The sequence below is a fragment of the Oryzias latipes genome, chromosome 5 (genome assembly GCF_002234675.1).
Source record: "Oryzias latipes chromosome 5, ASM223467v1".
Classification (NCBI taxonomy): Eukaryota; Metazoa; Chordata; class Actinopteri; order Beloniformes; family Adrianichthyidae; genus Oryzias; species Oryzias latipes.
In genome coordinates, this window is record NC_019863.2 from 11,442,766 (window position 1) to 11,469,337 (window position 26,572).

General features: G+C 38.5%; 2 protein-coding genes across 5 annotated transcripts; both read left to right on the top strand.

Annotated features, from left to right (window-relative positions):
* Window positions 1-153: 153 nt before the first annotated feature.
* Window positions 154-5,641, top strand: timm17a (translocase of inner mitochondrial membrane 17A). The gene is made up of 6 exons (XM_023954908.1): window positions 154-264; window positions 1,556-1,655; window positions 1,883-1,946; window positions 2,832-2,960; window positions 3,883-3,993; window positions 4,783-5,641. Exons 1-6 carry the CDS (start codon window positions 239-241, stop codon window positions 4,857-4,859), a joined length of 507 nt encoding a protein of 168 aa, XP_023810676.1. The 5' UTR covers window positions 154-238; the 3' UTR covers window positions 4,860-5,641.
* A 1,059-nt stretch (window positions 5,642-6,700) lies between these two features.
* LOC101167529 (ras-related protein Rap-1A) lies at window positions 6,701-25,568 on the top strand. 4 transcript variants are annotated; one of them, XM_004068702.3, is made up of 8 exons: window positions 6,701-6,885; window positions 12,314-12,402; window positions 13,545-13,613; window positions 13,802-13,858; window positions 14,287-14,427; window positions 19,115-19,258; window positions 19,615-19,741; window positions 24,499-25,568. In XM_004068702.3, exons 2-7 carry the CDS (start codon window positions 12,346-12,348, stop codon window positions 19,702-19,704), a joined length of 558 nt encoding a protein of 185 aa, XP_004068750.2. In that variant the 5' UTR covers window positions 6,701-6,885; window positions 12,314-12,345; the 3' UTR covers window positions 19,705-19,741; window positions 24,499-25,568. The 4 variants fall into 4 exon arrangements, with proteins under 4 accessions (XP_004068750.2, XP_011473213.2, XP_020558855.2 ...); XM_011474911.2 differs by lacking the exon at window positions 6,701-6,885 and adding an exon at window positions 6,914-7,018; XM_020703196.2 differs by lacking the exon at window positions 6,701-6,885 and adding an exon at window positions 7,093-7,114.
* The last annotated feature ends 1,004 nt before the right edge of the window (window positions 25,569-26,572 follow it).

Sequence of the window (26,572 nt, forward strand, 5' to 3'; positions counted from 1 at the left end):
GTTTGTCCACGAGTGACAGATTAACTGGAGATTTTGTAAGTTATTTATTTTTGTCTTCTATTTCCCTGGAATTATAAATAACCAAAAAAAGCGGAAAAAATGTATACAGAAAACTGCAACCACACGTCTGCTCGATAGATGGCGGTACTCATTACTTTCAACTATTGGTTTACGTTCTGTGACGTCAAGAAGAAGAGGTTACGTCAGGACGCTCAGGGGAACACGGTGAAAGAACAAAATGGAGGAATATGCGAGAGAGCCGTGGTGAGTTTTTTATTTATTTATTTATTTTTAAATCACCTTAATTGTCTGGTTAAAAAACAAGACATGTTTGTTCCTTAACTTTGAGTACCTATTCTGATCACCAGTTGTAATGACTTTATCAGTCCTTAACCTTGCATGCTAGTTAGTGGTGTTAGCCGAAATGCTAATTTCTCCCTTGAAATCTATGGGTAGCTTGACGCTAACGACATACCGGCATGGTCGTGAAATCACGTTGGTGACCTTGTCGGCTATTTCGTCCACATGTAACTCTACTGACTTCACTGAAAACAGTAGTTGACTTTGCACTAAATAGAACACGGATTGCATCAAGTACCAAAAAGCCAACATCACCATTGTTGTTCAGAGAAAATTTGTATAACTTGTTATGAGACCCGTGTTGTTGTAACTCTGACTGCTGTCAACCCGAACCTGTGAGTGATCGGTTTTACTAGATTCCCCAAACACTTGTTTCGACATCCTGTAATCAACTTAAAAAAAACCATCATATCTACGTAAAATTGTGTTAACTATAGGTGGACTGTAAAAACCCATCTTAGGCCTTACTGCCATTAGTGTGACACTAAGTTGTTATATTTTGGCTGATCCATGACCAGTTGTCTTTTTCCCACCTCATTTAACTAGGATGTGACAAAACAATGGAACTTGATGCAATTTTGCTTGATTTCCACAAAATATATCTTTTTGGACGGTTTTGAGCTTTTCTTTAACACACAGTTGCACTGTGTCCTCTACATATAGCATGTTATTTCCTCTTGGCATTGTTTTAATGGTCTGCAATATGTTTCATTTTGGATAATAGGCATGACTGTAATGAAGTCTCCTGTAGCACATCCTGAAGGTCTCAGTGGTATTAAGACCTGGGTGTTGAGGTATTTGGTCCATGCATGAAACAATGTCTAAAGTTCCTAGAATTAGACGTTGTAAATCTTGGGCTAGCTTACTGGCATGCAGATGCACTCCCCAACCCCAACACACAGACAGAATTAAATCAATTCAAGTTTTAAGTTGTTTCATTTAGTTCTTAACCAGTTATGACAATAAAAAAGTCTAAATTATTGATGTCTACTGTGGACTTGTTTTTCTCTCAAGTTTGATGCATTTATTCGTTTTTGTCCCCCCCCCCCCCCCCCCCCATATATTTGGAACTCATTAACGAACAAATACCTGCTGTTTATTTTAAAAATACTCGTATTAGGTTCTGTAGTCTGTTGTCTGGCACTCCATGAGTACAGCATGAGGTTAAGCTTTGTCTGTGTTTTTTGTTTTTTAGCCCCTGGAGGATTGTGGATGACTGTGGTGGAGCATTCACCATGGGAGCTATTGGAGGAGGGATATTCCAGGCGGTAAAGGGCTTCAGAAACGCACCCTCGGTAAGTTCAGTTTGGACATTTGAACTGTACGTGTGTGCCGTCACATGGGTTTGCTGTGATTATCTTTCTCCTACCTGTAGTGGCAGAGCCAGTGTTTTGAAAGCCTTGGCCTTCTGGTTCAATGACTCGCTCAAGGAAGCTTTAAATATTTTCCAGCGAGATGGGTGTTATAGTGTTTATCTGCTCTTCACACTTTTTAAATCTGTTTGTGCTGGTCTTTTTTGTAGGGAATGAGCCACAGGATGAGGGGTAGTTTAACTGCCATTAAGACCAGAGCCCCGCAACTGGGAGGTAAGACAAAAAAAATTCCACATGTGCCGACACTTATGTCTCATTTCCACTGAGCGATCCCGGTCCGGTCAGGTGATTGTCTTTCCTCCTGCGTAGTGCCAATAGAACAAAAGCTAAGCTATCGACAACAACAATGCGTGTTGTGTTTTTTTTTCTTTTCTTCTTTCTCCAAGATGGAGGATATATAAAGAAAATTAGGCTCAAAATTCTATTTTGAGTATTTCTACATCGAAATCTTTGTGAATCAGGCGCAGACGCAAAAATGTTGTTGGAAAAAGCTTGTAGGTGTGATTAAAGGCATCTGGCTCAAAACTGTACGGCTGGAAAACTCCAATATTGCTTGCCATTTTAGTTGCAGCGGTAATTTTAGGTTGGGGTTGTGAGGGACTGTAAGCTAGCAGGAAAGCCTATAAATGGATGGATGATGGGATGTGGGGATGGACTTACTCTGCCAGCAGAACTTGGAGGTGAATTTTTAATGAACTCCTGCTGTTCTGCAAAAATTATGTCCTAGAAAATGACATGTTCTTTTATTTTTTTTGCTCAAATCTGCATAATTATAAGTAAAAAGTCCACTGGGGACACTTTTACAATAGATCAAGAAATGATCGGAGTGGGACTTTGATGGGGTTATTCTGCTGTTCTGGTAGCAGGTTGTTTACCATGTAAACAACAATACCCTTGAGTCATGTCAACTTCACCAAAAGGTCAAATCTTCATTGGTTTACGTTGCTTGTTAACCATTACTGTGTTTAAACTTTTGGTTGTCTTTTTTTTTTTTGCAAGGTTATATTCATAAACGGGTTTATAACATTTTCTGCTATACTGTCAAAAAAGATGACTGATGGTTACTAGTTGGTAATTATTTGTGGGTGTGTGTTGCAGGTAGCTTTGCGGTGTGGGGAGGCCTTTTTTCCATGATTGACTGTGGTTTAGTAAAAGTAAGAGGGAAAGAAGACCCCTGGAATTCAATAACAAGTGGTGCCATGACTGGTGCTATTCTCGCTGCAAGAAGTAAGTACAAATTTCCCCTTTTGAAAATAGACAGAACTTCAGGTGAAATTTTGCCTTGATCTAACTTGGAGCTCATGTAGTGATACAGAATTTCAGTAACTATATAACATTGGCACCAATTCAAATCATTGAATGCTATCTAGGTGGTCAGACACACCAGAATCATTTTACTTTGGTGAAATTCCATGTTTGCACATGAACAGGAACGTACTGGTGGAGGTCCTCTGTGCTGTATGTAGACTGTGGCTAAATCCACACAGAAACGTATTTTTAAAAAAACTGGCATTACATCTAATAAACTATTAAACTTTAGTAAATGTTTTCTAGAAGCATATGTGGCCCATCTGTCATCACATAATGCAAGAAAGAGACCGTCTATTTTAAACGGTCTGTAAAAGTTACATTCCACTTTGCGTTTCTTTTGAATTTCCTTTTTTGGCTTCTCTCAGCGGCTTTTTTAAGATGTTTAAATTGTGAGATGTGTGTGCACTACTGTTTGCAAAGGCTTTTGTCTGATCAGAGCTCCACTTTTGGGTTCTGTGAGGACAGAACTTATCTAATTCTCTCGCTAACGGTACTACTATGTGACCTCCAGGGACTTCTTACATTTTTAGAAACTTAAAGTAATTAAGACATTGGTTTTATCCAGAAGATCTGTACAGCTCCTAGTAAACTATTGTGGAACAATTTTTCTTATCGTCGATAATTTTTCTTATCATCGATTTTGTTGTGTGCTTTTCAGTTAGCTGATGCTGCACAAGTGCAGCCTGCAGCTTTATTTGGAAAGTATAATGCCAGTAATCATGTCAGAATAAGTCAAGTGTTTGAGCTTTCAGAGCTGCATTTCATTTAGCTTTACCAGAACTTCCCCATTTTTGTATATTTTTGTGACGTGGGCTGCGACGTGTGTGTTTCTCTGTAGATGGGCCTGTAGCAATGGTTGGCTCTGCTGCTATGGGTGGGATTCTGCTGGCATTGATAGAGGGCGCTGGAATCTTGCTTACAAGGTTTGCCTCTTCACAAATCCCAACTGGTGAGTGATGTTTCTGATGCAGACACACCGTTATCAAAGTCACGATGACTGCTTCAGCAAGAAGCTGTCCTCTTTTATTCAAACTGAATCTATAAATCAATTTGACCAACTTTATGGTTGATGAAACATCCTCAAACAAACACAAACGGGCAATGTTTGGTTGTTTTTTTTTTTGTTTTTTGGACAGAATAGTGAGTCATCAAATGTAGCGACTGTAGGTTAAAGGTGACGTGTAGAAAAAAAAAAAAGCTGCAGCAGCTTAATCTCTGAGAGCCTCAGGGCTGACATGCTTGTTTACTCCAGGAGCATTAGTCACACCGTTACCTGCTGCTTCCTGCAAAAACAGTCAGGTGCCAATCACATAAAGATATGGACTGCAAATAATACATCTCAGATAGAATGGGTAACTTTGTTTTAGTGGAGCCAAATAAAAAAAAACAAACGTGTATTTTATTTTGAAATGACAAAATTATCACGTTTACATTTTTCCATCGAACCTTTTTGTTTTATTCTCATGTTAACATTAAAGAGCAAAATAAAAAACTGAAAAAATAGCTGATTATGGTTTTGATTGTATAAGTGTCTTTTTGATTTGATTTTTGGGGATTGGGTTTTCAACTTTAATAATAAAAGGAAGTCGATTATTTTAATCTATTGTCAAAATAAACATTTGCTTTACATGATGATTTCTTAAAAAAAAATATTTTCTATGATTTACTACAATTAAAATAACCATCTTATTATAATTTAAGATCTGTTTTTAAGTGTTTGACTGTCTATCATCTTCAGGACCTCAGTTTGCGGAGGAACCCGGCCCCGCCCCAATGCCTTCCCCTCCCTTTGGAGACTACAGACAATACCAGTGAAAGGACACCACATCCCATGATCCACTAGGCCTTTTGGAATTCCTTGCTGAAGTTATTGTGAAGGAGTGGAGGTGCAGACTACCGATCACATCGCACTCGAGAAACAAGTTTACCATCTGACTACATCAGAGATGTGGTGGATGCAATTCATCTCCATTTTCCCCCTCAAGAAACGTGCACATCTGCCTTTAGCCATTCTCAGCCTTGTCGTGTGCATCGGTGACACCCCACGCCGGCTCAGAACAGACACGACTGACTTAAGGGTTTTGAGATATTTGTGGGCTTATGAGGTTCAAACTCTGCAGTCATAGTCCAAACCTAAGCAACAGTCTGAGTATTCAATCTTGGAAGAATCTGTGAGTTATAGGTGATGAATTACTATGTGTATATAAAGTAAAAGCGTTCTGCTCCTTACCACATATAGTCCTCGTTTTCTGGTCATGAGTCACGCTTGTGCTGGCCGTCAACACTTGCCTGGCCTTTTATTTGATTTTTTTTTTTACCCAAGAGTTCTAGAGGCAGACGTCTGCCCGATACATTGCCATTCCTAGAGCACCAGTTTGTTTTAAAATGATTTATTTATTTATAGAGTTAAATCATATTCTATGAAACAGGGATTTCTACATTTAACATACAGATGGTGGGGGGGTTGGAGCTAATGACGGCGGCAGATTCAGGCAGGTAACAATAAAAAGTAAAACTCAAGCAAGGGATTGATGCATATTGTTTAAAATCTGTGTAACAGATTGTTCTATGGTAAATAAAAAATACAATGGAAAGTGTGTCTGGAGATTAATGAATGTGGCATTACTGTTCTGTTTAGGATTATGTAATAAAATAGTCAGGAAGAGGAATTGGTTTTATTTTACAGTCTTGTTCTGTAACGTGCTTCTCCACTAGAGGGACTTGGGTTTTAAAGCCTCCACATCTTGTAGCTTTCTCTTTAAGATTTGGAGAACACCAAGAGTGGCTTTCCACCCACATTCTCCAGTGTTAGTATCACACACCATTAAAGCTATCCATTCTGCAGTGCAGGACCACGCAACTTCTGTGGCATGTCAGCTGTTTGGTTTTTGCTTAAAGCAATTGTTTGCCCTGTGTGTCTGTTGGGGACTTCAATGGATCATCAGATTTCAAAGCCCAGATATATAAAATATAAGGGAGAGAAAAAAATCATTTTTTAAGTGAGTATTCTATTTATGTTCCTACAATCCAACAGCTCGATCTGTCTGAGGCAAGGTGTTCATGAAATCAACTTAAACCAATATAAAATCGATTTAAAATCAAATTGATGGCCACAAAAAATAATTGAGCCATCATTCCAGTCAAATGTGTGGAAACACTTAGCGACATGACGTACAGTGTGGTACAATGTTTGTACACATTTAATTTACACTTGATTATCTTGCAAGAAACACAATCGAATCGTTCAGATGAATCGTTAAACCCCTAATAAAATGTGATTAAAAACATTTATAAATATTAAGGTGCTTCATGAGTTTATAATGTAGGGTTTGTTTTTACCTGTACAATTCCATTTAGTGCAACAGTAAATACATTTTCATGGCTGTGACCCATTAAAAAGTAGTATTAACTGTAATATTTTATTTAAAAAAAACACATCACAAATACGAGATTTTATAAAGGAATGAATAACCCTACATGAGAAACTAGTATATAAATACAACCTTAAAAAACGTACAGCCAATAACATTAACAGTAAAAATGAAAAATAAAAGGGGTGGGTCATGTGTTGTTTAAAAAATTGTTTATTTTGGGCTCAGGGAATTTCTAAATTAAAGTAATAATAAAACGTCCTTGTCACTGGTGTGGTGGACGGTTATTCGGATGGTGACCCGCTTCTTTTCGGCGCAGCCCTCTGCCATGCAAATGATGTGTCCCGCGTGTCATGCCCTTTTAAGAAAAATGAGAAACAGTCAGTGACGTCCACTGCGTACAGACGCTGCCGGAGGCGAACTAACCAAGTGACACTTGCGGAGCAGCGAGAGACAGCGAGCCACAGACGGTGAGTGCAACGCCAAACTTTACTGCATGCTAAAGGTGCTCAAAACAGTCGTTTGTGAGGCGGGCGCCGCGCGGACGTGTGAGCGGTGGTGAGCGCGCGCAACAGGGGTCACACCACGCGCATCGTTTATCTAGTAAATGAGAAGAATTGCCCTCAAACTAAAAAAAGCGGTGTGTGCACTCCCGTTTAGTCAAGGCCAGGCGGAAGGGCAGGTAACGTTAGCTACAGGGTGAGGATTCCCCGTGAAATTTCACACGTCGACGTGATTTAAAGCCTTTGGTGTTTACTTGACGAGGTGAATATTAAAAGAGCTAGGTTGTAATATGTTTCTGACGCGCTGGCTATGTTTTGGCGAGGCGTCGAGGAGAGGAATGTGTCGGCTAGTTAGCACGGCAGCTAACGAGCCGCAGCTAACGGTACCGAGAAGTGTCGCTCGCCCGTAGCTGGCAGTTAAGCTAGCTAGTTAGCGGTATTTGCTAACTAGCTTCATAACGGTATTTAGAGTGGATGCCGGGTTTGGTCAGGATTGTTTGTGAGCAGATGTACTCTCAAATGTCTGGATTACGGACTGTGTTATTCTATTGGTTTAACTATAAATAGGATTAAGACCTACTCTGAATTTGAATCACGTTTTAAAAATGTTGGAACGATTACACATCGACTTTGATTTGGCTGCCGCCTGAGTACTGGGTCACAGATTGCCGGGACTTAACAAGACCTGAAGTGATAAGCATATGTTTCTGCCTTAAGCAAATTAAGTAGAATCACACCAAAAAGCACAAATAACTTTCTCTCGTCCTCTCTTAAGACTTAGTTTGTTTTTCATTATTAAATGGTTAACACAAATTGGCTCAAGTCAAGCTGACTGAAAATTCATCAAAAAGCTGGTCATTTCCCACCGTCTTTTAAGCTGATGTGGCACATTGCTATAATCACCTGCTCAGTGTCTTTACACTTAACGTTCTGAAGATGAAATATAGGTTATTAACACCCCATCCCCCTTCGACATTCCCCTTCTCTTCAAAGCAACCCAGTCTGCTGTTAGGAGTAGAACAGGAACAGAGTCTGGAGGGGGCTATTTTAGTTATTAGTGACTCCTTTTCCATCCTATCAGCATGAAGTCTTCTTGTGCTTTTGGAAAGAGGATGTGGTTACAGGTCAAAGCCCAAATGACAGACACTTTGGCTGACAAAGTGTTTGTCAGTTGCAAGTCTTTGTCATATGTTACTCACAGCCAAGCTTTTTTGGTCTGTAGCTGCAGTTTTACATTGACTAAGCGGGATTGCACATTACCTGGAATTTAAAAAGAGGTTGTAGTGCATGGCTAAAAGGTGAACGTTACTATCTGATTTTAATGAAGACTTTGAAAAAAATCTGCATTTTTTTTTAAACAATATGTTGCAATACAGTAAATCTCAGCTTTTCCCTCCGATTAAAAAATTAGAAATAGCTTCAAAAAGCAATTATTTCAAAATATATTGATGCTATCTGCTAGGTTTTCTTAAGTTTTGTTGGTAATGCTGTATTTTACAGGCTTGTAAAGTCCTAATTTCCTGGGGAAGTTTACAAGTGCGCTATGGCAGTAATTATAGTAAATTACAGATGGTTAAGTTCAGTGCTTCAGACTAATTAATTCAACTCAAAGGCTTTTTTCCCCTATACCATTGTGCAACAGAATATGGGAAATGTGTTAGTTATGGCAAAATGAGTTTTATAAAGAGATTAAATGTAAAAAAAAATGTAATAAAGAAAACAAATGTAAAGTTTATTAGTGTAGCTATTGTTGTGTTATGTCTTGAGTTTTTTAAACTATAAATTCTTTTCTTTTTCTGTTTTGAAGAATCGGTTGGTGGTGACCACCAATACTATCTTCATCTCTTTGAGTCTTTAAGACATTTGTAGCCTGATTGTTTGAAAAAGGGTGAACCGCAGCCCTTGTAATGTGTGACTCTTTGCTTCTTGGCATCTGGGTCTACATAGATACAAGAGCTGGTATCATTGCAGCTCCTTTGACAGACGGATGTGTGCATTTCCATCATCTGCATGTTTTGGTTGATTTGGAGGGCCGCTGTCAGTTATCCCTTGCTGCTGAGTCAGTTGCTGTCATTATTTTCAGGGCAGCAGGAAATGACAGATCCTGAAGTTTGGACTTGAGTTGTAAAGCCTCTTGTTTTTTCTTTAATAAATGTTTTACTTCGTTTTTGACATAGAAATGTGCTGCTGTCTTGCCAATAGGTCCACCTTATCCAATATCCAACCTTAGATGGAGACCTTTGGTTTCAGACATTGAGTGATGCATTGGTGTCATGTGGGAGCACGTTTTCGGTGTCACATGGCTTTCCCTCACTCCTTATTTGCTAGTGTTACTACGCCAGCTGTGGAATGGTAGCAGTGTGTTTGTTTTGTTTGAAATGACAGTGTGTAGTTGAGTGCAGTGAAGTGAGAGAGTGGTTTGGCTGTAAAGTCTGATGTCCTTAAATGGCTTTGTGCATGTTTTTGTATGGTGCGAGTCTCTTGACAGGCAGATGAGAAAGTACAGCACAGTGGCCATACAATTCTGCTGGATGAACACTCATTCACCCAGCATGGAAGTTTGTTACCAGAGGGTAACATCTTAAAGACCCAGTCCAATGGAAATTGTGTTTTTTTTGTGTGTGTTTTTAAACATGTTCTTGTGGCATTTTTCTCATGATAAAGGACATATATAAAGAAATTTAAACTTAAAATTGCATTGCTGAGTATTACTTGATTGGTATTGTTGTAAATGGGGAGCAGATGAAAAGATGGCCTTGGAAAAACCCTGTAGCAGTGACGGCGCTACAATCGGTGGGCCAGAAGCTCCCTGCTCTCTGCTACATTCTGATGTATGCACTTCTATACGACTAGATCCACTTCTATCAGTTCCTCTTTTGGTTATATAGTTGAGGTTTTCTGCTCATTCAAAACAAAATTTATCACATTTGTTGGTTTAGCTTAAACCTTAAAAATTCCCGCAACCCTTCTGCATCATTAAGAAAATATCACATTTCTATAGATGCAAGGAAGTAGTTTATACAGAAATATAAACGTATTTCTGTCTCAAAGGCGATAAAATTTTTTTTTTTTTTTTAATGCAAAGGGTTTTCTTTAAATTTTTACATTTGTACTACTGGTATAAACAATGCCACTGAACTCCATATGTGTCAATGACGTTTATTAAATAAAGCATCCATATTAAAACAATTACCATTTGGAATTTGACAGAGCAGTGTGTCCTCTGTAGTAACCTTAGGAGCATTTTTGTCATCTGCTTCTTTTTAAAGTGTGCTTTTGGAGTCTCCAGTCAGCCATTGGCCATCCACAGCCTTTGTGGCTAATGTAGAAAACTGACAAGTTAATTCTAAGCTAAAACGGAAAGGGACTTTGCATGGTTGACACGTGACTGTGCACAATCTTGAGATGCTGAGCTTGATGTATCTTAGCACAACATTCATCCAGTCTTGTTCTTCTTTTCTATGCATTTAAATTTGTGTAAACTTTTATTTAAGATTAGTGATATTTTTGGTTGTAGGTATTTTGAACATCCTCCTGAGGAGACCAATGGAGTATACCATAAAAAAATGCAGCCTTGAACGGAATTATGTTTGTTTCTAAATAGCTGATGATTCATTTTTAATAGCTTCCAAAAAGGGTTGATTTATCGGTAGAGGCAACATGGTCAGACTTGGGAACTGATTTCAAATTAAAATGATTAATCTATTAATACAGCCTCAATGAAAGTGATTTGTTTTTTTTAATCCATTAATCAAAGCACTAGTCTATACCCGTTGCTGGACTGTGAGTTGTTATAACTTTAGCTTATGGTCTTCAAATTTCAACAGTATATAAATAGTTGAAACTTGTACTCATGACAGGATAAATGTAGAATGGTTTGCCGTTGTGGCTCACTCATAGTGCGACATCACATATGTTGTTTAAAGGTTTCTTGCTGATACTGTGATTTAATGTTTGAAACTGGAAAAAGTATCAAACGTTTGACAAGTTCATTCCTTTTTGTCAGCACCAGTAATGCCTTAGTCACATGCACCTGTATGAGGGGTTGACCTGTACATGTGCTGCGGGTTTTTGGGTTGTTAAGAGGAATGCAGATGTCTAGCAGACTCCTTTAGGCTTGTATGGCCACTATAACCCTTGTTCTATCTTAGGCACTTTAACGGTGGGAGTGGGGTCATCTGGACCCCACAAGACAGTGCGCTGAACCCTTTTTCTTCAAAGATTTGTGATCTTCACTGGTGTCCATGGATTACATGTAATCTTCTTCAGCTTTATTCACCTTTGTCATGGTAGGGAGAACACGTCAATGGGGTCATCTGGACCCCATAAGATGGCACAAGGGTTATGGGGGGTCATTTGGTTAGTGCATCGTGAATGAGTCATTTGCACTTGTGACATACAAGTAATGCTGCCGTACAGTGCCCTTATGCCACATTCTAGTTGTTAGTAAGACGCAAGTACTGGCCCCTTACTGACTGCGTGAATGTGCATGTTCAGTTGATACGCAGGTGCCTGTAGGACAAGAAATTAAAAATTTGTATGCCATGCCTGTGTCTCACCTACTTAACTTTTACTTACCGTACCCTTTCATGTTGTAAAAGGGTTCACTATGACCTGTTCTTGTTGAAAACAATCTGAATGAACATTTTGGCTCTACAGGCTCACCAAGCGCTCTTATGACTTTGCTATTTTTGTGTGGGCCACCTGGGTACACCTACACATGGTGGTTTGCCCATTTTTTGCACACAGTATTTAGTCATACGGGCAGTTGTGAATAAGCCTTAAGCTCCACGTTTCTTGTGTACGGTAGTTTAGTTTGAAGGGATCTATTTGACTAGTACTAATATGTCTTTTCACTGTAAAGTTCCCATAAGTTTTAAGTCTCTAAATGTCTCAAAAGGGTAGATTTCCCAATTCTGCTAGGGTTTTCACTTCCTCCATCTGTTTTCCTTTCATTAAGAAAGAGGCAAACACCATCTTGGTCTATTCTAAACACCAGAACTCAATGACTAAGAATTCTGACAGCAGGGTGTGTTTCAAAGTGAGAACATCAGATGATTGTGTCATTTAAAGGAATATTTGCCAAATTCTTTTATAGTTCTCCCATCACATCCTTTTTTACTCCCATTCACAACAGCTGGTTTGTGTTAGAGAAGGGTCACATACTCTTCACCTCCTCCACCCAGCAGCAGCTCCTCTTATGGGTGTTCCCTCCATTGTTGTGCTCCTCTTGTTCATTACTTCTAAAAATGAGTGCGATCCTTCTTTTTTTTTTAGCAGTAAATCTTCAAGACATTCCCTTTCTGTGTTGAGCAGGAACAACAATTTTTCATGATTAAAACAGCTCATCCTTTTTTTCACATTTTCCTTTATTTCGCCCTTGTTTTTCATACAGATTGTTGGGCTGTCCAGTGAAGCAATCCCACCATGCGTGAATACAAGCTTGTTGTGTTAGGCTCTGGCGGTGTGGGCAAGTCTGCTCTGGTGAGTATGCCCTCGTGATCACCCTTCCAGCCTGCTATAGTTATCCAGTTAACATGTTTATGTGATTGTGTTGTTTTTATGAAATTTATTTTTACAATTATGTGACGAATTGTATGTGTTTAAATGAATGTGGACACGTTAGAAACGACTCCTGCAAGTAAATGGACACATGCATCTATATTCACCAAGAGGTTCTGCTGAAACTTTAGGCTTGGAAACTCTTGGTAAAAACTCTGGTACAAAAATAGTGATCGCTACATGAGCTAAGTTTTAATTTCCTAACAATAACCAGAAGGATAACCAACAAAACATTTGAAGTTTTGGCAACTTGCTGAACAGTGTTCAGAAAACAGCGCTCAAACTGAATAAACTACCATATAAAGAAAATGTTAGTTGAGGCCTTATTGATCTAGTTTAATATGTATCACAACTAATTTCTGCATGACAATACAAATATTTGGAAACAGAATGCGAGGGGGAAAAGCTCTATTAGCAAATTTGAAACTCCTTTATCCAAACAACTACTTTATCCTTTTAAAAAACCTTGTATTGATATACCTTCTTTTGTCTCTTTCTACTTTTGAGTAAAACATTCATAATCCATTTTTTAACAGTGCAATCTTTGTTGATGTATCCTTAGCAACATACAGTGAGGCAGCTTAAGAAAACATTCAGATTGTTCTGTAGTTATCATGGGACAAATGACAGGAATATTAATTGTCTAGCTGTTATTGAAATCAGGTCTTTAAAGATGACATGTGTCTAAAACTTAGAGATGCCCTACTTTAATTACTTACCAGGTGTCAGAGTGTGGCTTATCCCCTGAGCTAGTAGGATTAAGGTGCTGTCAGATGAATTTAGAACACCTATGTGTACGTTTGCTTCAGAGGACTGTGCTTTTAAGAAAGGACTGTTTATACATGATCTTTCATATTAACTTATAGTCGTACCAGACACTAAAACGCTGCTATTGTTACCAATTTGTTCCCCTTTTTTAAGGAATGTCAGCCATATATATCCCCAAGCTTCCTGATTCCAGGTCCTGACTTGTTAAAGAAATCCTTGAATTGTTGTTTGTACCAGCAGACATGGCACCTGCATGTTTGTTTGATGGTAGATTTTGTCTGTGCCTTCTCTTGCAGACAGTTCAGTTTGTGCAGGGAATCTTTGTGGAAAAATATGACCCTACAATAGAAGACTCGTACAGAAAGGTGAGTGTGTCCTCATGGGATGTAAATGCTATTAAGCTGTCTGCCGATGCTTTCTTTTAGAAAATAATCTGGTTTATCCCACTCATTTAATTCTTTACTGACTTTTAGAGTTTTCTGAATTTCATTTGAACAGTGAACAGTTTGAATTGTTGCCATATTTTCATGTTCACTTGTTTTCCTCTTTTCAGCAAGTGGAGGTAGACGGGCAGCAATGTATGCTTGAAATTCTTGATACAGCCGGCACAGTAAGTAAACCTGACCTCATTGACATCTCTGTAAATATTCCCTCTTCTTCACATACTCCTGAATGCATTTATCAAACACTTTCAGACGTCAGAAAATGTCAGAGAAAATAAACTTTCTCAAATCTTATAATCTCCTAACAAAGTGAATTTAAACATGATCCAAGTGTTGCTGTTTACCCTTTTTATTCATCTGGGTGCAGTGGGCACTAAACCTCCCCTGCTGTACTCATGCAAGATGAGCCTTTTTATTAGTACTACATAATATTTGGAGGATATATAATAGATTTTTGTTTGATCTCTTAAGTCTCAAACAAAATGTCAAATCTCAAGTTTCAAGATACCAACACAGGCAATAACCAGAGTTTATACACAATAAGGAAATTGTCAGAATTAATTCTTCCTCTTTGTTTTTTTCTTTTCAAATGTAGGAACAGTTCACAGCGATGAGAGACTTGTACATGAAAAATGGCCAAGGCTTTGCCCTCGTATACTCCATCACAGCACAGTCCACCTTCAACGACCTTCAAGACCTTAGAGAACAGATTCTTCGAGTAAAGGACACAGAGGATGTGAGTGTACTCTTCATGGGGGGTACTTGCCATACTTTTATAACTCCTCCCAATCAGCTCAAAATAACCTCCAGTATCCTGCTGACTTTGTCAGAATTAGCAGGCATTTGAAATATTTGGTATTGATTATTGTAGTGTTGTTAACATTATTTAGATACATTAATCACAAATTTACTTTGTATACCAGTTGGTTTTCTCATTATCTTATGCCGCATTTACACTGAGTGGGGGCGGCTGGTTTCAATGTTAAGTCAATGTAAACTTAGCAACAGTCGTGCAGTGGAATTCCAGCATGTTAAAAAATTTTTACCTGAACATTTGGGAATATTTATGTCACGTCAACCAATCAAGAACTCTGCTTTAAAAAAACTGGGCAGTGACGTGTTGTTGTGATCAGTCAGAAACCGACATGGTGGAGACGCTCAACGCTGCTATTTGTACTCCTCCCAAACTTCATGTTTTTTCTTATTTTTATTGATATTTGAGACAAGAATAAAAAGGTTCTTCTTTTACTTTATTCCTTCCATGGACAAATCGTCAAACTGGGCTTAGAGAAGTACAGTTGTGTCAGTCATTCAGATACAGCTCCTACATGGCGAAACTCACGTACTGAGACCTTCGTTGAATGATCTCATGAACCCAAGCTTAGGGACATGCTTGCTGGCACATTTGCAAAGCTGTCCAAAACAAATAAATCCAAGCTACTCTTTCAACATCATCCATGCCTTCCATAATGTAGCAATGAGGCACTTCAAAACGTATAGCAGTAGCTCCTTCCACATGCATATTGACCTAAAGTGAATTTCTGTGTGATTTATAAACACACTTTTTTACACACCATAAGAGCAAATTTGCTGCATGGCCAAACAGAGAGGGAGAAGGTCAATTTGATGCAAAAGCCACATTCAGTCTGAACCCAGCATAATGCTGGAGAGTGAGGCAGGAGTTGTAAATTGACTTTGAGTTTTCCAACAATGAAAACAAATGTACTCCTCTTAAGCATCAGCTCTAAATAAGATGCTTCTTATTTTTGGTTTGCTTTTTTTGTTCATTGTTCAACAAAGTACAAACCCTGATGGTCCCTTTTGAAAATATCCTCCAGTTGACTTGTGACATCTGAGTAAGCTCCTAATTTCAAATAAAGCAGAACTATGGCAATGTTATTTTTGGAAAACCAGCTGTCATCTCTGTATTTTCCAAATGTTTGTTTCAGTAGCTATCAACTAACTTTCTTCCTCCTTTTTGGAGGAGCAGATCATGCGTCAGCAGGATCTAAGATGCCCTTTTTTGGCGATCTTTGAAGGGATTGAATGTTACCGTAACCCCTACCCTTTCCTTTCCTAACTTCGTTTTCCTCTTCCCTTTTAGCCGTCAGTATAACTTTTCTCTTGGCTGAGTTTTGCTCCACTCTTTCTGTCCTCCTGGCTCCTTTCGTACCGCATCTTTGCTAGTTCTCATCTTTGTTTGTTTATTTTTTAATGGCCTCTCCAGCTCTTGCCCAGTTTTTATGGTCTTCGTTGTGGCCTCACTGTGGTCTGGCTCTCTGTTTGGGTGATTGGACTGTCAGGGATGATGTGCAAGGAAAGCTTCAGCTCATCAAAAGCACCCTAGGTTGTAAAGCTGTGGTGCTTCATTACGGTCTTTGTGGTTAACAAACCAACATTGGCCTCAAGCTAACATGTGGGCTGGAGGATCCATGGCGTGCAAGAAAGCATTTCATTTACCTTTTCTACCAAAACATGTTCTTTTCTGTTATTATTAAAAAGACTTTATTTTCAACAGTTTTGCTTGTCTGGCTGCTCTGTCAGCTTTCCACTCGGACGTGAATTGGGAATACACCTAAAACAGCTGGAACATTTGTTTTTGTCTTAGCAGGAATGCTCTACCAGAGGAATTTCTAAGCATATTTTCTTTTAATCATCTGTAAAGACCCATTGCTTATTTGGGTTTAGTCTCTAGACCATTGCAAAGTTAAAACAGATCATTCAGGTTTTATTTTTTTTATTTGCCCACACCACCATATGTGTCTCCTGACGGACGGCATTGGGAGTAAAAATAATAATAATCAGCATTAAAAATCCTTCTTCCTTTACTTCCTTCCACAGTTCTTATGTAAGAGATCCTATGACTTTGCTATTTCTGCCCGTGTCCATCATTGTATTATCTCTGTGTTTGTGAGTCACTCAGACAAAATGGCTCGTTACTCATTCTATACTTTGATGTTGTGCATTTTTGTGGGACCTCCTCCTAAATGTAAATGACATTTTAATTCAATCTAATGAAAATGGGGATTCTTTAATTACGGTAATGCTTCCTTATGTCCTGCTGACAAACCTTATTTTTCCCCCATCTCTGCATTCCTGTCTTTCCATCCTTGTTTCTTGTCCCGGCTTGGCTGAGTGCTCGTGCTTGCAGTGCACTCCATTGCTTTGCTAGCAGCCCATACAGAAGTGTTGCTCAGCAGTTCAGTGAAGGATTGTTTGGATATCAAACATCAAGCAGGCACCTCTGTAGGCTCACTGTATACACGTCTGTTTCCTGTCACGATTCTCAAATGCAGGAATGCAGAGAGAAAACTTTTCTAGAAATGTATTCTATGCTTTTTTTGTCTCAAAGACAGTAATCGCTTAACAAAAAAACAAGTGTTTTTTTAATCAACAAGACAATCCTAGATATAACTTCTGGAAGAGAAGAAGGTAATAAAGATGCGACTTTCTGAGCGTAAATTCATGTTTTTTTTCTACTGGAGGCCAACCACAAATAGATTTCTCCTGGCTGATATTTTATTGATGGCTGTTGTGCTGTAAAAGTTTCCATTAGGTAATTGTTTGTTTGTTGGAGGCCAGTGGCAAAAATGGAAACGTCTTGTGAACTGTGACAAACATTGATGCCTCGCTTCTTTTACCCCCCCTCCTCACATTTCCCAAGTAAACTAAACTGTTAAACACACAAAAATGTCACACACTGCACAATCACACACCATCATCTAATTCCACTGAGCAGCTGAAGCATGGAATACAGCTGAAATGTTGGAGAACATTCAGGAAGGAAAGCAATGTTATCCCGGCTGGGCGGGGCCGCCATGACTTCCTACGAGCCAGCATTCTCCCAAGATAGTTAGTCAGGAAACGGCAGACAGGATGAGACGCATCCCGACAACCCTCACTGCTCTGTGTTTGCAGATTGTAATAGGGAAGCCCTAAACTGGACTAAAGGTTTCCGTCCTGCTCCACCTTTTTATTTGTCCTGCTTCTTACTGTAAACGTGTTAATAAACAAAAGGAGAAGTGCTGTCTGTTTAAAGAGATCCAGTAACCACAGATCAGCACTCTGTCAGCTTTCTTTAGAAACGTCTCTATTAAAGACAAACCAAAGTTTTCTCAGCAGTTTCTGGTCATTTTTGATTAGTCAGCTGGTAATTTTACATTTTATAAGCCTTCTCTAACTGTCTGCCTTTTGTCACACCATTGGAGTTGATAGGATGGATAGAAAGCCCCTTTGCTGTCCTGGAGGAAGCATGTGGCAGATCAGTCTAAACTTGTTCAGTTTCCAGTTGCATGTAGCTACGTATGTCTTTTGGATGGCTGAAAGCTGTAAAAAAAAAAAAAAAGGTTTTCCATTTGTGTGGAATGTATGTGATTGAATGTCACGTCGACAGAATCTCATTCTAAGGTGAAAAGTTTGAACAGTGACTTGTTAGCTTTGATAAAAAGACAAGACTTGAAAGATTCTGTGCAGCAGTTTCACCTTCAAATCTTATGGAGGCCTCTTCATCACTTCATGTATTCAGCTTTCTGTCTGACATTTAAGAATGCCTAAACAAAATAGGAAAAGTTTGTGTTCTGTCCTTTGCACAGCTGGGTATGCCACTCCCTGTTTTTGTTCCATAATATTAAAATGATTGTGGAAATTTGTATTGTGATGAGTTGATTCGGGGTTAAAGCAGATATGGTTTTCTTTTTTTCTTCATTTTTGAATCCCTTATTGATCCTCATGCATACCTGGAATACATTATAATTGTTTTTATTCATTCTGTTTTTTCTTTTTTCTTCATTAGAATATTTTTTAAGACTTTAAAGTGTAAGACAGCTGAAAAAGGGAAACCTTTGACCCTCTGGGAAAATGGGTCTCCCTTGTGACACAGACCTGCCAGTTCTATTTTCTCTAAGTGCTAAAGAAGCTTTAGCAAAGTCTGCTCCCATCCAGGTTGGAGCGGGGCTTTTTTCTGCACTAGTCAGGGTTAAATGAAGATTAACATGGATGACGTTGTTGTGGGTGTTTAGTCAGTTATCGACTAGTAAAGTTTTATCATTAAATGGTAAACTACTTTCAGGATTTAAGTCGTCCCATAACATGTGGTCTTTTGCCTTGAACTGCAGTCACAGATGGATGTTTGGGCTGTTTTCATGCTTAGCATATGTTGGATGAGAGCCTGGACTAACACATGCAGAACAGAGTAACTATGAAAAACCCATAATGTCATAACAATCCGATGAAAGACTTGGGTTTACCTATGTTAGATTAATGCAATCCAAACAACCTTCAGTGAAGATGATGTAATGTGCTTGAAACACTCTCTGTTTGCTGAAACAGTTCAGTGCACCGATAGTTTTTAGGCTAACAAAGTAAAAAAAAAAAGATTAACATGCAGTCTTGCCTGTTTTCTACTGTTTTTTTTGTTGTTGCAGGTGCCGATGATCCTGGTAGGGAACAAGTGTGACTTAGAAGATGAGCGTGTGGTGGGGAAGGAGCAGGGCCAGAACCTGGCCAGACAGTGGAACAACTGTGCCTTTTTAGAGTCATCTGCTAAGTCAAAGATCAACGTCCTTGATGTGAGTCCACTTAAAAGCACGAACCTGGAGGTCCAAATCATTGAAAAGCAGGCAAATGCTTCAGGAGTTGTTGCAATCACCTTTTTTTTATTTTTTAATTAAAGTCCTTAAATCATGGATGGACTAAATTACAGATTCCCTTGCTTTTCCTCCCTCTATAGCCCCAAATATTTTGTTTTTATATCCCTGTTATTACTGTAGTAATGCTTTTGTCTACATTTTTACAAGTCAAAGGAAATGTAGGGATTGTTAGAATTTTCCCCCAGCCTAGAGTTTTTCTTCAGTGTAATTTTTCCACCATGCTTTCTAGATGAATTGGAATGCTTGAACATGTCCTTGTTTGTTTGACGCTCTAGATCTTCTATGACCTGGTAAGGCAGATAAATAGGAAAACGCCCGTGGAAAAAAAGAAGGCAAAAAAGAAATCCAACTGTGTCCTGCTTTAAACACCCCCCTCCAACCCCAGCAGCAGATCTGAGCCAGGTGAGTGCGGGCTTAGATTGTGTAACGGTTTATCAACAACACTCAAAAGAGCCCCCCCTGTAGAGATTAAAAGGGAACAGCAGAGTTTTTAAGGCAGCGTAACTTAGTCGATGATCTTATCTGAACCTGATTTATCCGATCTACAGATCCACACATTCAGGAACGCGTGAATTTAATAGACGGTTGCACTTCTATATCTAGTCTGCCAGTACATTTTCTTTTTTTATGACATGTTTAACACATTCTTAAAATGTGCACAGAGGCCAAGAAAGCCTTTTTTTTTTAGCCTTTTTAATTTTAAACACTCATGTGTTTTCTGCAATTATAATGTTTGAACCTCATCAAGTTCCAGCAGCTTCAAATATCTGAGGAAATCTTGGTCCATCCTTGCAGTTTCTCAGAAGTCAGAGGAGCTATAAATACTCTCTAACTAGACTTTTTTTCATTTCATTACTTCCCTAAAACAGTTCGTAGACATGCTAAAGGAGAACAGATCAGAAAATGTGAAACCAGGCACGCTCTCTTTGATTAACAAATATTTCTAAACAGAAATCAATCCTTTATGACCTAATTTACTATCAAATGTTCACAATGTGGTTGTATCTTTAAAAACAATTTCTTTTTAAATTTCTCTTATTAATGTTTCAGATAAAATAGAAAATTCTTTGGAAAAATATTGTATTTATTGTATTTATAATTTGTTTTGTCTTTTAGTCTTCCAAAACTAGGAATATTCCTATATTTAAACCTAATGTATCCTTCCACAGTTGATATTTTAATATTTATTACAAAAATGTCAGTAAACTCTGTTTTTCAAAGATTTAAACGTTATTTCATATTTCTTGGGCTTTAGCTTTAATTATTAAAGTGTTTTTATTTCATGAAACTTGTGCATGTTTGGAACAATCCAGCTTTCCTAACACAGAAATGCTGGATCTTGCTTTAAACTAGGAATCAGATATTTTATCTGCATGTGAACAGTTTGAAAACTCCTGGAATATCAGATATTTAAGTTTTTGCAGCATCTGATTGTTTCTTAGTACTAGAACCAGGTCAAAGTTATATTTGCTTCATTTTTAAACGAAAAAGTGAACATTGCCATTTTGTCATGAATGGCTTTTCTCTTCCATCAGCTGTTATTTCATTAGAGATCTGCAAAAACACATGACTGCATTTAGCTTTAGAGATCAGTGGCCTGTGAAAATAGGAGGAATTCAGGAATGATTTGTTCCCCTGAAGCTGTTGCAGCTTTGAACCACGCATTGTGATGGTGTTCTTCCCTTGTAATTGATTCCTTCTAGGGAACAAATACCTTTCCATCCTGCCAACAGTTCTGCAACACGTCATCATCACTTCTGTAAAGCACAGTCATATTTACACTTTAGTGTACTGACTGATCCCAAGCATGAAGTGCTTCTGCTAAACCTTCTGTTAGCTGCTCAGATGTCTACCAGCTTTGCATTAAAGTCCCCCTACGATGAAAAGCATGATTTTTGAGTTTTTGACATGTACGTGTGGCATTTTCCTTTTTGAAAGAGAACAAATGTCAACTTAACCTTTCCTCTGGGTCCAAGAAAAAACTTCCACACTGGCTGCACATATTTGGAAAATTATGTGTGAATACACACTTTCTTTCTGGCATTTCATTTTATTTGCTGTGCAAGTGAATTCAATCATTTTCATGCGCTAGCACCAAATCAGTTCTGAGCCACAACCAGTGCAATGTAGCCTAAATTATAATGTCATTCTAAGCAGTGGGATCAAAGGCGGGGCTACTCAGCTCAGCACCAACGGCCACGCCTATGTAGAGGAGATTTTGGAAACGGAGGCTTCAGATAGACATAAAATATGGCTTTTTAAGACATTTAGGTTGTGGGATTTTGGTTAAAAACTTCATAATCATAATTAAAACACAACTGGGAATGTTTTCCTGAGAAAAATTGTCATGGGGGGCTTTAAAAAGGAAATCAGCCTGCCTTCTTTTACTACCACACCTTTGTGTTTGCAGTAAGGCACGGTTTTTAAATGTAACATGTGAATGGCACAAATGCAAGTCCTAAAGGTTCATAATTCAAATGCAGCACAGAGAGAACGCTTTTAGTCACTTCTGCTATTTACTGTTTGGATTTAGTGTTGCTGAACCACCAGGTTTGTAATTTTTTTAAAACTTTTCGTTTTTTCCCCCTCCTCTCCAAGCACACTTCCAGTCTGTTTACATATTTAGGCCAATGTTGACCGAGCAAAACGTTGAGGTTGCCATAACAAAGACGTCACGCGGGTCTACGAACACCTTCTGCTGTGAACAGAGTTGGAGAATGCACAACTAAAATGACTGATAACATCCAATTGATCAAACATAAATCGTTAGATTCTGACAGCTCAAAAGCGCCTGGTGTTTGAACCCCCAACCTCAGCCTTTCTAATCAGCGCTTCGTTTCCTTTTTCATGCTCATATTGTGCAGATCAATGTCAGCTGCAGGATAAAGGCTGAGATTGTTTTACCAAAAAAAAAAAAAAACAGTTTGAAGCAGTTTTCCCCCCAGTTTGTTTACATTCCTTCTCAGAGGACTGATCTTTGGAACATTAGAAAGACAGGGACCTTTCTCTGTTTTGCCTTTGTTTAAACGTCTATGGATTAACTTAGAATCCACAAGTAAATAAACAATAAATCCGGTTTACGTGTTTTATGGAGAGGAGCCAGTGGATGTGAGTCTGAAATCTGCTCAGAATGTAACCCAGATGCCTCCTAATGAGGCGTTACCAGGATGTCGAATATATGAGGAGGCCCTAAAGCAAACGCAGGACACGCTTCAAAGATGTATTTCAGCTAACCTGGAAATGCCACTGTATCCCCTGGAAAAGGGGGTCCCAAAGCCCATGTAGTGGGAACAGTAGTTGTCAGAGTTGGTCTGTATGTGCATTGGTACACTCATTTTTATAGGAGTGAGCAGCTGCATTACTTCCGCACTTGTAAAATGTCCTTTTGAACACTCAAGCTAGAAATGGATAAACATGGGACTGCCTCTCTTAACAGAGTCCAGGACAGGTGAGCTTTTGTTATGTCAAACCTGTTTCAGTAGATGAGATTTGACAAAAACATGATTTTTTTGCATATTCCATCAAAACAGCATCATAAACGGCAATAAAATACAGCATGTGCACATCCTGTATCTGCTGTTTGGCACACGCATTCATTTACAAATGACGTGGTCAATTGAATGCTCTGAATGGAGCTCTGTGTGGGGCGAAGGCCGCCACATCGACTGCATTCACAGAGCACACAAACCGGTCCCAGTCATTTACATGCAGGAGTAATTCCACTTTTAACCCAGCCACTCTGCTTTTATGGACGCAGCTGCAAGAGGCTTAAATTAGCAGGATTTTATTCAAACTTAAGTGCTCTTGTTCTTTCAAAGTCCATTTTTAGTTTTAGTGGGACTCCGTTAAATGTGCTGAACAACAGTCATTATTTGCATAGGCACTTTTGTGCACTTTCTTACTCCGCACAAAGCAGAGCAGGGGCTTTAAACGGAATGCCTAATGGGATGTAAAGGTAAATAAAACAATGTTTACATTACCTTATTTAGAGTTTCCAATCATAAAATGTCTTTATGGAAGGATAATTTGAAGTTGCACTTTGACACAACAAAGGAAATGAAAGAGTAGATTAAGTGTTAAGGAGGACTGCATCATCCTGCAATGGACTACACAAGAGCTACCAATGTTTTTTTTCTTCTGTTTTGTTAACGGCAGTTTATTCTCCAGTGTACGAGGATACTGCGCCACTTAATGACATTAACTCAGTTAACATACACGTCTATGCTGGTCAACTTGGCTGCATCTCATCAGAGTAAAACGCTCTGTTTTCCTCCTTTCCGGTAGCCAACATATTACAAATAAAATCCATCAAACCGAGAGAAGGACTTCAGCCGTGGGGCTTTCATTAAAACCCTTGTGCTATCTTAGATGACCCCACCCTCACATTGACCTGTTCTCCCTACCATGACAAAGATGGATAAAGGTGGAAAGATTTCATGTAATCCATGGACACCAGTGAAGATCACAAATCATTGAAGAATAAAGGTTCAGCGCACTGTCTAGTGGGTCTAGATGACCCAACTCCCAATGTGAAAGTGCCTAGAATAGCACAAGGGTTACATCATGGAACATTGAGATTTTCATTGTCTGAAATGACAGCAATACATGACTATAAAGTGTTGCATTTAGGCGAGTTACAAGGCAAATTTAAATCAAGTTGCTTAACTGTCACAATGTTGGCCACAAAGAGGAAGTGACGTAATATTTGCAATTGTGGGGACCACTTAGCTAGCTATTATAGATCAGTTAGCGGCACTGACATTAGCGGTGCAACAAAGCAATATTGGAGCTATCCAGTTTTACAGTTTTAAGCCAGATAACAGCTCAGACAGGGAAGATGCATCAGAATGGAGCTTGCAAGGAGCTTGTGGCCTGCTTTAGTAGCTTCTATGTCCCCAGCTCTTTTCCAGCTGTATTTTTTTGTCTGCTCCTGATTCACAATGATTTTGAAAAAAATGTGAATGTAAGCTTAATTTTCTTTATATAATGTACTCCATTATGAAAAATGCCACAAACGTGTTCAAAATCACCAAAAACACAATTTTCAACTGAGTGGATTTAGTTGTGAAAATGGGTGTAATGCAACTCGATGTCCTCTAGAGGGAACCAGTCTCCATGCTTTTTAGTGTGTGTGGTAAATGGTAAATGCTGTCTTACAGAAATGCTGTAATGAAGAACTGTTGCCCTGAATGGAACGTGCCAGCATTCCAACAGCCCCGCCCCCCCTCCCTCCATCCGCCTAAAATGGTGAATCAGCTGACTGAACTGCTCCTTTCAAAGCCGAGGATGACCCCACAAGAGAGTACAGAGAAAGAAAGACAGTAAGAGAGAGGGACGACTCTGGTCTTCTGCCTCTGAAGACATTCCTCTGTGTCTCGACAGCAGTGTGAAAACGGACAGTCGATACTTCTGCACCACCACCGGATAACCATGTTAAAACGCAGCAAAGTCTTTGAAAGTTTAGTGTCCATGAGCTGCCCACATGGGAAAGAGCAACCCCCTATTTTATTTAACCTTTTGCTTTCTTTTGTTTTTCTGTTGTTTTTTTTTCCCCCCAGCAGTTACGCTTAAAGAAAATAACGGTGATTAAGAATGAAGTCAAACATAGAACTCAGATTCAGTATTTTTCATCTTTTTTTTAATATCAATATTGTATTTGAAAGACATGGAAGTTGACTTTAGTTGTATGATTATAAATATTCTAAAACAAGCATGAAAATAAATGCATCAGTTAATGTGTAGATGTTTTCAAGTGAAAAAGTGACCATTAAAAAAAGAAAATAGCCATACACCTATTCTCCATGTCTGTCATGTCAGTGATGATAGAAAAAAGGTCTATGTATTATTTTTAATTATTATATATTTTTCTTTGTTCGCCCTGTTGTTCATGGACTTCTCTCTGCAAATCTCTCTCTCTCTGACGTGACTTAATTTTATACTCGGTCACTGGGATTTCATAGCTCCCATAATATATTCTAATGCCATTTTTTTTTTGCATAATGCTTCAGAAAAATGGGTCTTTTATAGAAGAAATATGGGGGAAAAACAAGGAATGATTTCTATGTCTCTTGAAGCTGAAATATATTATACTAAACCAACTCTAATAATGCTTCATGTGTTTTTCTGTCAATGATGTTCCAGCTTTTATGGATTATTAAAGTACATTTTAGTACATTTTCATTATACTGGTCGATGTATTTTTGTGAATTAAAAATGTTATTCAAGTGGATTTGACTTATTTGAGAGAAATGAGATGTTTCTTTAAGGGTTGCCAGCTTTGCTTTGAACTCAGATGAGCATTATTTTGTTGGCATTTAAACAGTAAAAAGCCTAATTGTGTCTGAAACAAAGGTCTTTCATTACTACAGTTGTCAGTGTAAGAACTAAACTTGTGTTCACTTGTCCCTGCAAAAATGAAGGTTGAAAGTCTTCATCACAATGTTTTATTCAATATTTTTGTTCTTTTGGGATGAAAAACCTTTAAAATTGTAATTTCATTGTTTTTAAAAAGAAATTAGAAATTTACTGTGCACAAGTTTTTGTACCACACTTGGAAAGTTCCTGCTTGGACTGAAGACATTTTTAAAATGGGTTCAAATACTTCATATGTTGAAAATCTTCCTATTTTTAATGCCTAAGCTGCAAGAAAATAATTTTTGAGGGGTGAAGGCTGTCATTAAACACTACAGTACAATTTAAAAGTAGATTGAAATAATTCCATGAGAACATGGGACATCAGCATCATGTAAGCCTTCTTACATCACTTTGGAGTTTCTAGCAGAGGAAGCTGCAAGTCCACTAACTCCCAAGGTGGGTCATGAAATATTAAGTGCATCACTCGCCACTTCCTGTGTTTGACCACTATCACCTCCTTTGCAACCATGAAGAAACTCCCATCTCGTTAGAGTCCAGAAGTAGAGTCACTATAAAGCAGTTTGAACTCCTGACTTTTCAATTTGGTTCCATTGGAAAATGGTTTTGTGGCACCGGGCAGGTCTGAATGAATGCACTACATGCAATGCAGTTCTGTTTTCTGGATTACGGTACATAACACGACAAAGATGCTCACAAGCCTAAGTCCAGTCTTCAAGGCTAAACTCATGTTTTTGTTGACAAATCAAATCTCAAGTCTTCAGCTGTAATTTCAAACCTTTAAGTTTATAGCTGAAGTTATTTTTTTTTTTGTCTTAAATTGTCAGTGAACTACTTTAAACAACCTGTTGTTAGAGAGCT

What these genes read in the sequence shown, in the direction of transcription:
- timm17a (XM_023954908.1), top strand. Translation starts at nt 239, where the DNA reads ATGGAGGAATATGCGAGAGAGCCGTG. An exon ending in GAATATGCGAGAGAGCCGTG is followed by an intron (nt 265 to 1,555) that starts GTGAGTTTTTTA and finishes TTTGTTTTTTAG; the next exon opens with CCCCTGGAGGATTGTGGATG. An exon ending in TGCTATTCTCGCTGCAAGAA is followed by an intron (nt 2,961 to 3,882) that starts GTAAGTACAAAT and finishes GTTTCTCTGTAG; the next exon opens with ATGGGCCTGTAGCAATGGTT.
- LOC101167529 (XM_004068702.3), top strand. Translation starts at nt 12,346, where the DNA reads ATGCGTGAATACAAGCTTGTTGTGTTAGGCTCTGGCGGTGTGGGCAAG. An exon ending in GTGTGGGCAAGTCTGCTCTG is followed by an intron (nt 12,403 to 13,544) that starts GTGAGTATGCCC and finishes CTTCTCTTGCAG; the next exon opens with ACAGTTCAGTTTGTGCAGGG. An exon ending in TTCTTGATACAGCCGGCACA is followed by an intron (nt 13,859 to 14,286) that starts GTAAGTAAACCT and finishes TTTCAAATGTAG; the next exon opens with GAACAGTTCACAGCGATGAG.